At 39.6% G+C, this 18,465-nt stretch overlaps 1 protein-coding gene across 4 annotated transcripts; it reads left to right on the top strand.

Moving 5' to 3' along the window:
* The first annotated feature begins 1,126 nt into the window (after positions 1 to 1,126).
* On the top strand, positions 1,127 to 18,358 carry LOC117411842 (solute carrier family 41 member 1-like). Of its 4 annotated transcripts, none has more exons than XM_058988792.1 (11): positions 1,127 to 1,240; positions 3,449 to 3,777; positions 9,268 to 9,375; positions 9,993 to 10,064; positions 10,602 to 10,746; positions 11,048 to 11,194; positions 12,063 to 12,207; positions 13,243 to 13,322; positions 15,333 to 15,467; positions 16,323 to 16,471; positions 17,511 to 18,358. In XM_058988792.1, exons 2-11 carry the CDS (start codon positions 3,475 to 3,477, stop codon positions 17,694 to 17,696), a joined length of 1,470 nt encoding a protein of 489 aa, XP_058844775.1. In that variant the 5' UTR covers positions 1,127 to 1,240; positions 3,449 to 3,474; the 3' UTR covers positions 17,697 to 18,358. The 4 variants fall into 4 exon arrangements, with proteins under 4 accessions (XP_058844775.1, XP_058844776.1, XP_058844774.1 ...); XM_058988793.1 differs by lacking the exon at positions 1,127 to 1,240 and adding an exon at positions 2,545 to 2,702; XM_058988791.1 differs by lacking the exon at positions 1,127 to 1,240 and adding an exon at positions 2,546 to 2,875.
* Positions 18,359 to 18,465: the final 107 nt, after the last annotated feature.

Below are 18,465 nucleotides of genomic sequence, written 5' to 3'. Positions count from 1 at the left end.
GCACAGACAAATAAACAAGTAAACATATGGAGTGCATTCACCTGGTTTACCGAGCTCTAGGAGTCGTGATCTTCACAAAACAATAGCAAACTTAATTGGCTTCCTTCTTCCACAAACTAACATATCTAATTAAATTAAATTAAATTAAATAACTGTTTCACAAAGAGACACGCCCCCGGTGGACCTCATTAATTCGGTGAAACTCTGGCAAGCAGTTGCAGTGCCCTCTGTTGTTTACAATTGGGTAGTACAGGTAGTGAAATTAATTTCTTATCCAATGCTGCCATCGTGTGGCCATTTGTTAGAACTGCTGGTTTAAGTATAATCAATATTCTTAAAAACCCTAACCCTGTGGCAAGGAAGTGGAACTGTTACGTCTTGCCTTCAACAATCTAATTGGATATAACAAGCTACAGCAAGTATCTAACTTCTGATTGGCGCACATAATTAGCAAATCAAACCGAGAAACGCAATACGTCATTTGCAGAAGGGTTTTAGAGTTGTTTGAACTGTAGTTCTCTACCGTATACTGCCACCGTGTGGCTATAACATGGAACTGTCATGTCAAAGCAATATCTGTCAATGCAACAAGTGTTTTTGTTTAGTGTTGGGAGCTGGAGAAATGTAACCTTTTATAGCGATTTAAACTATATCGGATTTTATATACGGTTGAACGAAACTCTAATATGCAAATCAACTTTTACGCCCAATACATTAAAAAGCTATTGTGTTCTTCGTAATCGTTTTATTTGTGCTACACATCTATTAAATGTCAGTTAATTCGTGATACGTACAGTATAGCAGACCGTACTAACTGAAACTGTATTAATGAATACCATTTATGTAATATCTACTGCAGCAGCACAGACATGTCTCTGTTGTAAGGTTTTTTTTTTTTGTTTGTTTGTTTGTTTGCTAAGTTATTGGCTGGCTGGCTTACTGTCACTACTTGGCCCAGTTTCTTTAAAGTCATATTGTAAGTGCTGGACTCCTGGAATACTTAAGCATTGTATGCAACTGGCCACAGGCCCCGGATGAGATTTTGTCTTTCCATATGACTGTCTCAACACAAACTAGGCCCATGTGTCCTACTGTGCCAACTGGTCTAAAATTGAAGCCTGTTCCCATATGAAGTGACGTTCACTTGTGCCTCCGTGGTATTTAGTTACTCAGAGTGGCTTAAAGTGCTGACTGTTACTGACTCCGCACTGAAAGCATTGAAGGGCCCAGCGGCTGAAAGGTACTGCTTTTTAAATATTGTGTGATTTTAAAAGAACCACCACGCACCTCCTGTAGTGTACTGTGTTGCTTATACTGCAAAGCTTTGAAGTGTCTGAAAACTTTGATTAGCTACAGTCTGTACACATTGCTGTTTAGTTAGTTAGGGCTGAATCCTTGCTGATTGGTGGAAGTCTGTTTAAAAACTGCACAGCACAGGGCTATAGGCCTTGGAGCTAGATAGCTAAGTGAATGTGTTGATGAAATGGACAAGTGCCTTGTGCATGCTACTGTATTTAAGTGTACCACTTATAAAACTGGTCTTCCGTGCACGGTAGTTATCCTGGATTTGAAACAGGTTTCAGTGTTAACCATCTGGCTGCAATGTAATTCATTGTTTGTTTGTTTTTTGCCATCCTGCCGTGTGTATCCTACGCTTGCCGTCTTCTCTTTGGATGGTGCTTGAAGATTTTGCTTGTGAATCACTAGTTTGTGAAGCTAAATAGAATGGTTTAGTCCAGGTATGCCACCAGAGAGTAACAAGCAAAACAAGTCTCCTTATAATGTCATTTAATAAGTATATTCAAACAAGATACAAATATTGTTGTTCTAGATCACAGTCAGAAAAAAACAGTTTTTTTGTAATTTGCATTGTTCCTGCCTTGTAGGGCATGAGTTACACAGCTCGTCTTTTGCATGCACACTAACCCAACACACAGTCATATGTGCTTTCTGTATCAACTCAGTATTTTAATAATAAAAGCAGGCAATGAAAAACATTTGTTATAGAACGTCTGACTGCCCTACATTTTCAAATAAGCGTTGGTTAGCACTTTGCCCTTGATAGTGACCAACAGCAGTGCTGGTTAAAGAGGCTGACCTTTGGAAGGCACACACACACCAGGTCCTCTGGTTTATGAATGCTAAAGATGTCTCAAGGTCCTTGATCCTATTTATTTTACTTCTAAATGGATAGGATGTGGATAATATTACAATAAAAAATATATATATACATGCACTACATGTGCAGTTTTGTCTGGTCATGTGCATACATTTGTATTTATGTATAGAATTATTTGTTTTAGTAAAATGAAACATAAATGTATAATTAATTATAGCGTGACTTGTCCCGGCGTTATATACAACTTAAGTGGTGACTTTCACTTTCTGAACACCACAGAATTTTGTCAATTCCTCAAACCGAATTTGAATCCAAGGGGACAGGGCTGCACTGTATTCAGATGAAAACCAATCGGTTACAAGATTGCTGGTTGATGCGCAGTTCGGTGAAACAAATCAGAAAGCGGTGGTCTTGGAGCTGCAATTTCCTATTCGGTAATCCAGGTCGAAACAGGAAGACATCGCTAATTGCATCACCACGTCTCCCTAACGCAATTGCTTGCGCGTTTGCATTGACTTTCTTGTTAAAACTGTATTTTTCGAGTTGCAATTCCTTCCCAGTGCTGTCCATTCATAAAAAAAAGGTACCAGAAACAAACTGGAGCTTCCTGGCGGGCTGATTTCGAGAGAGAAATGCAACAGGCATTTGTGTTTAATCATGTTGTCAGCTTCAAATGTCGACCAGATTTAAAGAATCAGCGGTAAATAGGAAAGGAGGTTGACGTTTTGGATGCAGTCACTTTTACACACATCTAAGGTACACTGCGCTTTTTTAAATTGTATTGTGTGTGTATTGTGGTTTACTCCAGGCTGAAGGAATGTAAACGTACAGTCAGGGCATTACAGTATATAGTATAGCTTAAAACCACACGTCAAGTCTGTTGAAGCAGACTGCCACATCTACCAAACCTTTCTTTTCGTCATAACATTACACTGTCTCATAAATCGTGTGTCTTGTCACGTGTGCATCTGGTTTTTATCACATATTCTGTTTCTACTTCGTTTTTCTCCTGTCCTGAAACACTGCTCTACTTCAGAATCAGATTGATACTGTACCATCTAAACTGGAAGTACAGTACTGTCAGTAGTGTTTACATTTTGCATTCATCGCTCCATAGAGATGAAAGAAGCTTGAGTCACAAAATCCCTTAATCTTTTACACTGTATTTTCTGGTAGCTGTTATGTTTAATTAAAGTAAAAAAATTTAAATACAACATGAACAATATTGAAAACATCAGAAAGTATGGGGAGCTTAAAAATATCTGCTTTTGTAACAGCACCCTCTCCACCCTCTGAAAACAAATTCTTATCTTTATTTGTGTTGTGCAGGAATCCTAGGACAGTAGTGGGTCACCATGACTGGAGAGGAGGTGCGACAGAGGAAAAAAGAGGGCCGATCGAAAAATGGAGATCGGTCCAAGCAGAGGTCAAAGTCCAAAGGCAAGAGCAAACACAACGACAGGAAAGCTGTTAGCTCAGAGGGCCAGGATGCTGTGCTTCCACCCCAAGCCCCACAGAAGAGGCAGGCTGAGGAGAAGGTTGCCATGGCAAAGACTGAGGAGGAGTCTTCAGTAGCCATCGGCCTGCAGGTTCTCTTCCCTTACCTGCTGGCAGGGCTGGGCATGGTGATGGCAGGCTTGGTGCTGGATCATGTCCAGGTAGGACGCTGGTGACTGGGGTTCGGTGTGAGTAGAAGGTTTGGATGAAAAGGAACAGGGTCGATAACATGGGAATTTTGCCTAAAAATGAAACATTTACTGTGAACTACCACAGGGTATATTTTCAGAAATGTGCTACATTCTTATTTTAATTGCCTATGTCTATTTAACCCTAATGTATCTAGGCATACTTGACTGTAAAAATAAACATCTTGGACGATGTTTGAAAGCTATACCAGTGCTCTATCTCTCACAAAAGAGGAGAGACGGAATAAAAGTAATTGTTCGATTAAAATACATTGGACGTGTTGAATGCCCACCCCAGAATCTCTTTCTGGACTAGTCTGGGACAGATGGTTGGTATGCAGCGTATAAAGTCTACAGCGTTGTTTGAACAGTGTGAATGCTGTCTACATTTTGCCAGAGCTATATGTATGTATGTATGTATGTATGTATGTATGTATGTATGTATGTATGTATGTATCAACCACTTCTTTTTAGGTGTAATCCCATGATAACTATGAATGATGATTGATTGATGCGTGGTTTGCCATCAGTGGAATTTAACTATTGATTAACTGGCACAACTACAAATGCATAGTACACAGTGTTCCCCTTGCCTTTTGAAGACATTGTTTTGCTCCACAGCGATCTTGCTTAGTAAGTCGCAATGCAGAGGCCACTTCAGGTGAATTCAACATTTCCATAGCTTTTAATTTCGGACTTATTTAATATTCTCTTATGCATATTCATTAATTTACTATACTCTCTTAGAAACTTTTTTTTAGGATAAATAGGCATGCATACTGAAGCATATCTCCTGAGGCAGATTTATTTACACCATCATGAATAACTTGCAATATTCATTGTGTAGGTCAAATAAATATTGTACCTAACTGTTTCCTGTGCTGTAGGTAAAATGGGTAGACAATCTTGCTATTTCAGTACAGGTCTTTGTTCAAACCTTGGTTATTACCTTTAACCAGGTACACCTCTCGTTAGTGTCCTAGAGCACTTAATCATTTAGAGTAAATACATCCGTTACAGCTGCCTACCCATGTGCTGAACCAGTGGAGTCACATTAGGCACCAGGAAGCTGGATACACTTTCAGTTCTATAGTGTTGTATTTGAAGTAGCTAGATATCCCTAATGGCATGATAAGGGAGGTTAGAAGATGTATTTTATAGCTTTCGATTAACATGCAACTCATTAGTACAAAGAAAATACATTATATACAGCCTTGTGCGATTAATAATGTTTGCTCTGGCTGTACTTCTGACTTTTTGTGCATTATATAAAGCAATAAAAAGTGTTTGCATGTACTACAGACCCCTGTGTTTCTAGAGCCGGCTGCTCCACATAAACAAAATGCAGTGAGGTTTCTTAACTCGTCACGGATTCCTCACTGCAGCATCAGTGACTAAACACTAGCTTAAAATTTGGCTGCAGTGCTTTCTAATCATCCCAGCTTCTAGGAAACTAGCAGCATCTTGAAAGTGACAGCAGGAGTAGAGTGTTTGTTTTAGAAACTGATTGGACTGTGTATCGGCATTCTTTTAGAGGGAGGCAGGGAGCTATTTTGAGTGTGAGCAGAATGATCGGACATGCCTCTGTGACATCACACACCTTGCCTAAAGACCAGTGAGGAGACATGTGTTCGTGACAGGCACAAGCAGTAAGAAAATAACTGCATGTCCTTCTGACTCCTCGTTCAGACTGATGCCAGTCACCTGCAAAGACTCTGCCGACTGCCTGTCCTTTTGTGACCTTGCACAGAATCAGCTCTATCGTTTTTAATCGGAACAAGAAAACTGGGCTTTGTTTTTGGATGTTTGAAAATACAGCTGATAGTCTTTTGGATTACTTTCACCTTACCAAGACGTCAGAGGTTGATGTGGATCAATGGGAATATTTCTGTATCAGTATTGAGGAGCTCTTGAATCACCTTTTACCAAAGCAGGGGGCAACCTTGCTCCAGGTCCAGACGTCTGTGATCTGATTCAGTCTGTAAGATACATCAGTTCAGTCTGGAATGTTTGACAGCGTGACGAGTTAAAAAGCCAAACATTTTTCTGACTCTGGTTGACCGGCTCAATAAGCCCGTTGGGTGGAGGCAGTTCTGGGTGAACCTCTTCTTTTGACCAGCTTCCTGAGCATGGGTTAGCAGCCAAGTCATGGTTGTTACCCAATTGGAACTGGAGTTCTGCTTCCAGGGGAAGAAGCTGCGTGCTTTCACCTGTAAGCTAACCAAGTCTGCCAATGGCTTCCTGCCAGAAAGCTCCTGGAGTATCGCCACCCAAGTTCTCCTGCCGTACCTGGTGGCTGGACTCGGCATGGTGGCAGCTGGCTTGGTGATGGATATAATACAAGTATGTGTTACAATTTCCACCCATGTGTTCAGACCAACGCTGTGTTTTCTGAATATCTTTCATATGTATCATAGAACACTAGTGAGAAACCGCTTTGTAGGATCTTTTACATTTCAATGCTGTTTTTCAACCATAACATTTTATTCTCCTTTTTCTAAAAAAAAAAAAAATCATATAATGTTCTCATAACTAATTCAACTGTGTTCTAGCTGCTTCGATCAATTGATATATTTACTATGTACGGTAAAACTGTAAACACCTATACTATGTTGCACATACTTTTGTGCAAATGGGGCTGTCCCTCCACATAGATGAATAGACGCAAATGGCAGTTTGGGTAGCATAGCAACAGCAGACTGGTGTAAGTCACGTGACTGGTCCTGTTTAAGTCAAACCCAGAGCTGAAGCAGAACTAAAATGAAAATAAAAACAAGCACTGTGAAAGTAACGAAATGATGAAAGACTAAACCATCAAGTATACAAAATCGCCTATACTGCCTGTAGTTAAAAATATAAAAGCTGGACAGTGATGGCACAACTAGCAGGATTACACATTTAAGACAGAGGGCAGTTTGGAACAGGATTTGCTGCTTTCAACTTTCAGATATACTCATTGAACAATAGTCTTGTAACCCTCCAGGGTAAGTCATATGCCTTGAAGATTCGTCACATGGACTGACAATCCATCCTATTTGCCCGTGCAGACTCTACACCCCGTTTGTCAAGCCCCTGTACTGTGTATGGTGCCACATTTAATCTACTGTCAATGGTGTAGCTTCTTCCTGACTCTGTGAAGCAAATTAACTCCACAGCCAGGCCCTCCTCATATCAGAGCCCTCTCAGAGACACATTCCTACCTGACAGCAGCAAACTGATAACCACAGCTGGCTAAATATGATACTGTTTAGTACTGTTTTATATAGGGCACTAGATGTAGTTGTTAGCCTTTGTTCAGAGTATTTGATCAACTCACAAAGCCTGATAAGAGTCCCTTTCTGTTTTTTCCTCAAGCTGACCCTAGGTGATGATTTACTGTTGGGGATCTGCCAAATGCATTGTTACTTTCTATGGATTTACATAAACAATTACCATTTCCCTGGCACTGAGTCAAAAATACGTCAATGGCAAATATGTTGAGATCTCGAATATATACCAAGCTACGTTTTCAGAATATATAAAGAGGAAGTAGGTTTAAATGACATTTTCTTAGGAATAAGCTTTTTAATAATGCATCATTTCTGCAGTGAATTATGGGATTGTAATCCTGGTTAAAATGTACTCTCTGATTAAACTCGACAAAGCGTTTGCACTGCGGAAGCACCCAAGTTAAATTTTAGGAAAGGTCACGTTTACATAATGAATTAGGGTTGCATTTCCTAGCTGTGCAACACGTTTTTATTGTCAGTTTACAGCCCTGGTATGGCAGTAAAAATGAGTTAAATTCGCTTCCAGACGGCTTTTAAAACACCGAAATGAATTGCTGTTGATTGGTACTCAACTGTAAAGATGATGGACGATCATCTTTTCTTGTTTTTAAATCAGCACATTACTGAATGGATTTATTGAATACCTGCTGACAAATACTTCTTAAAAAGGCAGTTACTTGAAAAATACGAGCATCGGCACACCCTTAATATTTACTCAACACACATTACCAACTTTGGTACCATAAGCACTGTCCTGTTGCCATTATACAGCTTCACCCACATTGATGTTATGCACACACAAGCCCACGGGTACAAAAAGCTTTTCAGTCAACCGAGGCGTGAATTACTGTGAGAGAAGTGTTTAGTATAAGGTTTCCAGACATGTGAGTATCTATAGCACTTCCTTAGGTTGTGGGCTCACAAGGCCCAGTGTTTCATCTCTAATTTCTATGCTCAGTACAGAGGCTGGCAAGATGCCCATTGTTACACCTGCCACCCATTCAGTACATGCTCACATTTCACAGTAAGACATAGTTACTAATTCTATACAGTATTTGTTTTTTTTATAGATGAGGTAAACTCTGTAAGTGCATTTATGATATCATGCTGGGGTTACAAATCCCATGTGAGGTGCTGGGGGATGTAGTGGAGGCACCTCTGTGTACTCTAAAAATATTGCAAGCTGTATCCTGCATTACGTGTTACTACTACCCATCGCTGACTTGCTGCTGCAGTTTGCTATTGCAAAAGCAAGAAGATGGCTGCCAGCCAGCCATTTTGAATAGGTCAAGGACAAGTGTACCCTCGATGAAGGCTCTTCAGTGTGGTAGTTGACCTTGACTTTCGTTAGAACCTGTGCCTTCAGCTCGGGACGCAGAACTTCCTTCGCAGTCAACTGCGGTCAAAGAGCTTATTTCAAGGGGCACTATCGCTTAACAAAGACACAATGTCAAGTGGTTGATTTTTCGGGTTCGATACCCACAATAGAACAGAATACAGTTGTGTATACAGCCAATATCTCAAAGTGTTAAAGAGAATAAATAGGATGTACAAAAGGTAAAAGATTGAGGCTAATTTGATTATTAGTATCACCTACTTCTGTGTGAGTTTCCTTGCTGACAGTTACATTGCGATGGGCAAGCTAAATTAATTGCTGCTGCCAACGAGATGCATTGGTTCTGATGTTTTGTTTCGTTTTCTTCGCCACAGGGAAGCTTAGTCTCGCGCTCTTACCTTCAGCCTCACGTTGATTTAAAAAAACCCTTGTGGGGAACCAACTGGAAGCATTGTTTAATGGTCTTTAGTAGAGATAATAATGCTATGAACCTTACTGAGGTCAAACTTATAAAAAATAAGGATGCAATGAAAAACAGGAACAAAGCAAGAATTGAAAACCAAATACCATGAATGATGTGTAGACTAAATAATTACTAGATTTTTACACCTTATTTAGTCTGTTTAATCCGGAAACCAAATGTCATATGCTCCCAATATGGTGGCCATCTTAGGTAGATGTGAAGGTTACAATTACAGTTTGCCTGAGCAGTCTCCATAACACTGGAAATATAGTCAGCATCTGAAATAGTGTGTGCAATATTAGAAGCTGAAGTAGCAAATTTCCAAATTCACACAAATGTATGCTTAATAATAAACTCACTCTGCGATTACCTACTTGTATAATGTTCTGTTTCAGCACTGGGAGGTATTCAGGACCATCACAGAAGTGTTTATCCTGGTGCCAGCCTTGGTGGGATTGAAGGGTAACCTTGAAATGACCCTGGCTTCCAGGCTGTCGACCGCAGTGAGTATAAGATGATATAAAGTGTATGTCTCCCTGTGAAGTCTTGTTGTATGGCTATAAGTCACCTCTTTATACAGCTTCAAACCTGGGACTGTAAATATTTGAAAGTTCATGGTTAATGTGTATTCAGAGGCAAGTCAACACAAATAATTTAGATACGTTAGTATGCCAAAAATATATTCTAAAAACAACAATGAGATTTATTTACTGTAAAAAAGTGCTTTATTACCTCACTATAGCATGCAAAATTGTTAATGCATTATAACAGTAACAGAGCATTGCCTCCCTATGAGTTAGGGAGGCTACAGCGCACCCTACTGGCCATGTACCTAATGAGCTCAAAGCGAAGACCTGCAGGGCTGACCTTCGTTCTGCAGGGTCTGGTGGTTCACCGAAATCTTCTGTAGAGCTTTTGAGTGTAAAGGACTAATTAGCTTGGTTGTGAGATTGGAGGAAGCTCACCGCTCTTCAGCTGTTCTGAGGATTTTAAATTTAAACAGGGGTGTAAAATATTATGAAGTACAATGACCCCAAATATATAAAGATAAAGCAAGGTTATAGCCACACGACTGCACACTGTAACTCATGACAAATAGGTATATATTTTTTTTTCTTAGTCAAACACTGGTCAGATGGACGACGCACGGGAACAGTGGAGGATGGCTACCTGCAACCTAGCCCTGATTCAGGTAAACTGTAAAGCTGATCTTGAAATACCAATGCTGGGTACAACATATTACACACTTTGTGCTTCTCCTGTTGGTGGGGATGGAGTGGAGATGATCACATTTTTGAGGGTCTCAGAATCTACTATACATGATTTCTGGACTGTGATTGGTAACACTAACGCTGGCTTTGTCTTGGCAACCGTTCAGCTGAAATTGATCCAAATTTAAATGGACATTTGTTACAGTAATACATTTTTTAACATGCTATCCACGTTGACCACACCACATCAGAAAAGCCATTACTTTGTATAATGAGCAATCCTGATAACATGATCTTACAGTGGATGGTTTTGTTAAAAGGCAAAGCTAAATGAGATGAATGTATAATTATAAATCACAGTTGTTAATCAGTCGTAAATCATGTGGTAGAAAGAAGCTATGTAGTTATATTAGTCATGAAATACAAAACCTTTGAAAGTATCACAATTAATTGCTTTACCCCTAAAGAGCTGATATACTCTCCAATTGCTCATCCCCCACCCTTCTCTGCACTCACAGGTCCAGGCCACCGTGGTGGGGCTCCTGGCTGCAGTAGCGGCTGTCGTTCTGGGGTTTATATCTAAAGGACACATTGATTTGGAGCAGGCCGCGGTTCTGTGTGCCAGCAGTGTCACGACTGCCTTCATAGCTGCCCTGTCGCTAGGTAAGCAGTCAAGGCAGGTTTGCAGTAGTTTGCTGTTTTAAAAATATTCTCCTGACACAATGTAATTGTCAGTAGATTGATAGGGCTGAGACAGCTATTTCAATTGAGTCAGTACCCTCATTTTGGCCTCTGTGGAAGTTTGGTGTATCTTTTTAATTTACAGTATTTATCGACTACAGTAAAACCGTGCCACTTTGTTCCTGTTGATGGCAATGTTAAGTCACCTTTGATGTTATATTATTATTAGTAGTATATCATTGTGTTCTTTTTATGATAATATTAATGTTCTGTCTCTCTCTAGGTCTGGTCATGATTGGGGTCGTTATTGCATCCAGAAAGCTGGGGATAAACCCTGATAATGTGGCCACGCCTATTGCAGCCAGTCTTGGGGACCTGATAACCCTTTCACTGCTGGCCGGAATTAGCACTGCACTCTACAAATATAAAGGTAAGGTGGTTACCTGGTTAATAGTAGGCAACTGCGTGGTCTGTGTTTCACTGTACAACTATGGCCAAAAGTTTTGTATCACTCTATAGAATTGACTCATTTTGTTTCATAAAGTCGAATGAAACCTGCTGAATAATGTTACGTTAACATATCGGATTACATACCGCTTTGTAGCTTTCCATATGCTTCACGAAAAAACTGACAAATTGAAAAATGTGACATTTCGGAATCTAACATGAAATATTGTACTACTATTATGGCTTCCGGTAGACTATTCCATTTTAAATTATGTCTCGATCCCAAAATTCTAGGTGATGCAACACTTTTGGCCATAGCTGTACGTTTTGATATAAACAGAATTTTTGAAGTTAAATTGGTTATGGACATAGTCTAAACGTTGGTCTGCTTTTACTTATGAATTTGATTGTGGGATAATTGTATTTGCATAAAACCACAGTTTACCCAAGTCCTGTTGTGAAATTGTGTTTGTTTGAACGGAAGTGCACTAAAAATATTATAGTTGTTTTATTTGAAGCTATTTAACATTAACTGGTGGGTTTCTTTCTGCAAAAGTGTTAAATTAGCATGGTGGTAGATTTCTGGTGTATATGGCCCTATATATGTTAAAAAATATATATGGAACCATGTTTTTTTTTTCTTCTGTAGTACCAAATTAAACATTTTTTTATTAGTGCTTACAACTGTTTACCACCAGGTGTCAGCCAAGCTTAAGCAACGTCAAAGCTTGTGCAATAGAACCTTACCAGAGAAAGACATTACAAGCTACAACATATTGAAATATAATGGTGATATATTTTATTTCAGTCTCACTGTCCTAACACCTGTGTTTGCTGTTGTGGTCCCTCAGATATCTCTTACCTGTCTCCCCTGGTCTGTGTCCTGTTCATTGTGCTGATCCCACTCTGGGTGGTCATCGCCAAGAGAAGCCCTCAGATCAGAGAGGTGCTGAAGTCAGGCTGGCAGCCTGTCATTGTCGCCATGTCAATAAGCAGGTAGGGCCTGTTGTGCCATGGTGATATATGTGCGTTGTACTGTGGTTAGTTTGGGAAAAGCTTTGTAGCCAGAGTGCCAATATACAAAACTCATCAAAATAGCAGGAATGGAAAAAGCTGGTAAAAGTGGCTTGCCGGTTGCCAGCTATTTGTTTGTGCATGCCAGTACTGGAAAAAATGATGCAAGAAAGCACTTTATCATTATTATTTATTATTTTAATGAGTTTTAAAATTAGATATTTTGCACAACGTTTTGAACAGTTGCCTTCCAATACTACAAAAAGTGAGGTTTTAATAATAGTAATACTAATTAGTAATACTAACTGCTTTTCTTTTTATTTATGTATTATTATTTTGTATTTTATTTTATTTATTTTTTTTAACTTAAAGAGCAACTTGGTCAGAGTTTTCCTATCTAATGAGTCTTCCTTAGATTGATTTTTGTATAATTTTTTGTTTCAGTCAGCGCCTCCAGTTACTTTTTAAAACTAATAAGTTTAAAGCACTCCTTAGGGCTAAATAGAGCTCTCATAATCATGTCTAGCCTCCAAGTCTATCTGGTCCAGTAGAAACAGCACTACCGGTAATACTTTGCACAGGTTTGGGGCTGCCTCACAATCAAGACCAGTTGTATACCCCACCAACAGACAAATAGGTGAAAAGCCTTTTTGTAAGATTTTATCATGAGAACCGCTTAACCTGTTATGATAAAACTTGGTTAGGACATTCTTTAGCACAAAGTATTCTGGGAATTCGGTATAAGGAGATACTTCTGCGTCTTTCCAAACTTTCTGTATGTCAAACTTGTATTTAACAAATGCATAGCTTTTCTTGATACCGATACCTATCATTTTTTATTCACACACATGAGGATACTGAACGATGTTTGTAGCAAACACCATTCAGCATCTTCAGAAACAGCTTGACAGCAGTCAACGGAGCAAGTAGCCTGAGGAACCACAGCGAACACCAAATAATGAAACATTGTGCTTTTGCGTTAGTTTTCACATTATTTTTTTTCTGTTTGTTTTACAGTATTGGTGGTCTTATTTTGGACAAAACTGTGACAGAACCTGACTTTGAGGGAATGGCAGTCTTTACCCCAGTTATAAATGGTATGTATGCAGGCATGGATGGATTTAATTCTGCTAAGAGACTACGGACTTCTCTGCACATTCAGTGTGATCATCTAATTTTCCAATCAGTCCTGATCTGTGGTGTGGCATTAAGGAAATGTTTACAAAAATACTAGAAATAGTTCTATACACATGGTGATGCATACACAACATTGACCTAGCACATGGTCATTCTTTACTAATGTGGGTCAGGGAAATAAATCAGCAGGAACTCTTTCTCCTCGGCCTGCTACAGTAGCCCCTACTGGCCATTGCCTGGGTTGGCTCAAGCAGACACCTGCTGGCCTTTGTGGGCCAGTAGCTAACGTCCGCTCTAAAGTGCCTGGGTGTAAAGAGCCAATAGGCTTGGTTGTGGGACATCCACTGACCTTTAGTTATCTCAAGCTGTTGCTAGGAGGTACAGTGAGGAAACCAAATTGGACATTATAAATGGGGTGAAATAATTGGGCATAAAAAGTGTAGAATTATGTTAAAGTCTAAAACTGAACATGAACTGAACATTTAAGTTGATTTGATGTGGTTAAAGATCTGTCTGTCAGACTGATAGTAAATCATGGAAATATATATCAGCTTGTCACCACTCTAAATGTAAACGGAGTGGAAAATGTCAAACTGTAGTTCAGATGAATACAGTGGCTTGTCGGAGTTATTACATTGGAACAACATGTAGTCTGGTTCACATTTCCTTTCTCGTTCTTGCTATCTGTGCTTAGTTTATACAATGTTTCTTTATTTAATTTGCTCTCACAGTACATCTCCCCTCCTGTGTATTAATGCATACAATTGAGCAAAAGACGTTGGCATTTCTATCAAAGGGACTGCTGCAGGGCACTTGAAGCCTTTTTTTATTAAATACATGCCTATACCATTATTACTTGAAAAGAAATGAAAGTATAAACTGAAATACTTCTAGAGATCGGTTTAGTCTTTCTAGTCCATATGCTGCTCCTGTAAATCTGTAGGTTTTGCAAACTGATACTTAGATGCAGTTATCACAGGGAGTTCCAAAATACTTGATTAAAGAGGAGAAACACTTGTCTTAAACATTTTGGCGGTATCAGATCATTACAGGGTTATGAGGAACTGCCAATTTAGATCCGAGAGTACATCTGGCTTCATCCCAAAAATAAAGCTTGCTTGCTTGTGTTGGCTGATTTTCTTTTAAGGGGAATAAACGTTGTAATCACTTTGAGAGCGATGATGTCAATTCAATATACAGCTACCAGGTGTAGAAAATAACACTTTAAAAAAACAAACCTCTGTAGAAACGTCTATATTTTACAGTATATCCTCTCTGTGCACTGCCATTTCCTTCTGTATTAAATTATATATATATATATATATATATATAAATCCATCGCGTATCCGACTGCGGTGGAACCAGAGTAAGAGCAGATATGTATAAAGTCAGATAAATGTTTTAAATACTGTTATACACAACTGTAACAATTCCTGTATTCACACAATTTTTGTGTTTTGAGATCAAGCTTTTATTAGGGAGCTCCCCTAAATCCCTTATTTAGAAACATCCCTTATACAGGGTATGCATGCTTGCGACAGTGTGGGTGCGTGTATTCGCTGCTGAGTGACAGGCAGGAGACCGAGACGGAGGTTGAAGTTGATACGCCCCGCAGGCGAACAGGATTTATATACATAACAACCTGAACAGCTCACGTGACACCACCAGCAGTGGCAGCGCACGGAGCACATACAACACAGTATCTACAATCTACAATCTCTGAACTAATCTTCTCTGTTCAATAATAAACTAACGTTGCTGAAGAGATTGATCATGGCGGATAAACGGTTAGGGCGGATATGTGATGGGTGGATACGCGATGGATTACTGGATAATATATAACACAGCAGTACGTTGTTTTATTTTAATATTGTAAAAACAAACCACAACAAATTTAAAACATATATTCTGCTCACCTCTACAGCAGTTTCATTGCTATACACCCCCCCTCTCCCTCTCTGTCTCTCTAGGTGTTGGAGGGAACCTGGTTGCTATCCAGGCCAGCCGAATCTCCACCTACCTCCACTTCTGGAGCATGCCTGGGGTTCTGCCCTACAAGCTGAGGCAGCACTGGCCCAACCCCTGCACTACCTTCTTCTCCTCAGGTTAGTGGATGAACGCATCGAACGCATACCATACACCCAGCTGTACAGCGTAATATACACACTTTTCATGTAGTTTATATGTTATAGTTAGGGTTGCCAGATGTAGGTGTATGTTTTATGTAACAACCCTTTTCTTTTCAGTGGCTTTATCATTTTTAAACTGGGAACCTTACATGGTAATGGAAATACAGAGAACAAAAGTAAGCATGTTGGAACTACAGCCATTTTGTCTGGAAACTGAGGCCTTATGACCACAGGACAGTAGAAATAATTTGTTATGTATCAAAATACAATCCGGTTTTAAACATCATGATTATTGTTTATTATATTGACAAAATACACATGCTAGTCGAATGCTGGTAATACAGTTTTCTGATGTTGCAAGTGAGGGAGAAAGCAACATGACAAAAGTATTGACAAATACATGCTACAGAAACACGGTGAAGTTAGTGGTCCATCTGTATTGTATTACAAAGCTATAAAAAAAAAAACAAGCATATTACACATTTATAATAATACAGAGGGTCCCCATACATCAGGCATCAGTGACCATTTCATATCATGGCGATAAGAATGTTTTCTGTTAAATCAGGAGGCCAGCCTTCATTCACCATCTGCGCTACCGTTTTGAATTCATTCCCCTTTGCTTAAAGATACCTCACACCTAAAGGAACTGAAGACAGGTATTATCAAGGATGCCTCTGATGCATCACTTACAGGACACCCTGTTGTACGTTACTTTGTGACCAACGTTTATGAATTCATTATGTGTAAAATCTGTAGCCAACCTTGATATTCCTAACAGAGCGGAGTCATTGTGCTGCAGTAAAAGCAATGTTCTTTTCCCCTTTGCAGGAGTTAATTCCAGATCAGCCCGTGTCCTGTTCTTGCTGGTAGTCCCTGGTCACCTGGTGTTCTTGTACACGATCACCCTGCTCCAGGGAGGCCACATGGCAGTAACTCTCACCTTTGTCCTCTTCTACTTGACTGCTGCTCTCCTTCAGGTACAAAACCACAGTAACTCCCACCCGCTCTACTTGAGACTGCCCCTTCCTTTCAGTTTGGGCATTCTCTGGAGAGCTCCCACTGTTACAACCAGCTCTCCGTAAAGACCTGTCAGACCTAGCTGATCGTAATCCGGTATGATAGACAGCTATTGCGTCATGTGTAGGTCAACTTGGTGAAAAAGAAAAGTTCAAGAAAAAATGCAATAATGAATTGGAGATGCATCACCAAAAGTCTGAATAATGTATCCGCAATTAAAGTTTGAGCTCAGGCTAAGGGTAATGGTTTGGTGCTTACCAGGTAACCCTAGTTAAGCACCAAACGTGTTCAACAACAACGTCTTCCTGTAAAACAAGCAAATACTATGTTGAAACCTCATGCCCTTTGTGCTTTGGACCTGCTGTCTACATTATTTTTGTGATTAATTCCCCTGCAGTATTATTAATTAATAATAGATGCAGTTGTATTTCCAATATAAAACTCTCTACAATCATCAGATTTGGCAAACATGTCAGATGCTTACAGTGGCTGAACAATGTAACAGGAAATCCATAAGTACTGTAGGAACAGCACAGCCATCTCCCCCTAGCCCAAAATATAAACAGGAATTGGAGATAAAAGGTATAGCTACTTCTTTCCTACCCAGATATAGACCATCTAGTTTGTATGTGCTGTATATAGCGTAGTGACCATGGGCCTATGTGCTGTGCAGTATGTGTATAGAGTCTGTGTAAATATTAAGCGGTGCTATTTATATAGGCATGCTCTGGAAAACAAAAATAAGCTTCCCCATAAAGTGTGTAGGCGTATTTATGATACAATACAGAACATCTCTAGATATATAAACTATATGTGTGACTTTGCAGTACGGGCAGCCAGACAGGTTGTCATCATAAACTCAATAGCTTGTGCTACAAGTGGGGGGTGGGCGCCTATTTGAAGTTATTTAAGGTGGTATTAAATTGAATAGCCCTCATGGTGAACTCTACCATTGAAAACACAGGATCCCCAGTGTTTGTTTGTATTGATTTTGCACAGGTGGGAATCCTGCTGTACGTGGCAGACCTGATTGTTCGGTTGATGTGGCGGAAGGGTCTGGACCCTGATAATTTCTCCATCCCCTACCTCACCGCGCTGGGAGACCTGCTGGGCACAGGCTTCCTGGCGCTCTGCTTTCGCCTGGTCATACTGGTCGCAGGAGCGGACGTCAAGCCAGGCAACTGAGCCTGCCGTCCTGCGTCTCTGCCTGTGTATTCACTAGAACACATTTTACTGCAGTCTTATTTGGTATAGCTATGTCAAAAAAGTAAGTTGTATCCATATTTTTTTTATTAAGACAGTTTTTTTTTTCCTCAATGTTTTTCAAGCCATTTCATTTGTCATTTTTTTTCATGCTTGAGGTCTGATTTAAGATCAGTTTGCAAAACAACATTTCAGAGCAATAGTACGTCAAGATTACATCCCTGGGAATAAGAGTTACGATTCAACCCCACAACTGTACAATATTTAGAAAGTATAACATTTGAAATCTATTTATTATTGTCAACTCAACGAATGAATTACAGAACTGTGCAGTATCAAACAATTATAATATCTATAATTCATTTATGATTCTCAACATAATCTAAATAATATTATTTAGGATTCAACGCCACAGCTGTGCACTTATGAAAACACAATCTAGCCGAGTCATCAGATGTTTGTGCCTATACACTGTTGATGTGTTATCTGAGAGGCTTTAGGGGCTCCATCTAGAGCAGCCCTTCTTGGATGGCCTGTCTTGAGTCTCATGGCTCAAAGGGAAAGTCTCATTTGTGTGTTTAAAATGTAATTTTGTGTATGTATAACTTTCAGTTGCAAGCACAAATAAAATGATTTAAATATTTGTACTTGCCTGTACTTGCCATTTCCAGTTCTGGTTTGCTAGAGAGTATTGTGCCCTTAAGACAATACGGGAAGCAACAATAAGAGTCTTTATCCCTAAACCCTGTGT

The sequence above is a fragment of the Acipenser ruthenus genome, chromosome 16 (genome assembly GCF_902713425.1).
Source record: "Acipenser ruthenus chromosome 16, fAciRut3.2 maternal haplotype, whole genome shotgun sequence".
NCBI classification, from domain to species: Eukaryota; Metazoa; Chordata; class Actinopteri; order Acipenseriformes; family Acipenseridae; genus Acipenser; species Acipenser ruthenus.
The sequence above is the reverse complement of the archived record's forward strand: the minus strand, read 5'-3'. Positions and strand labels throughout refer to the sequence as shown.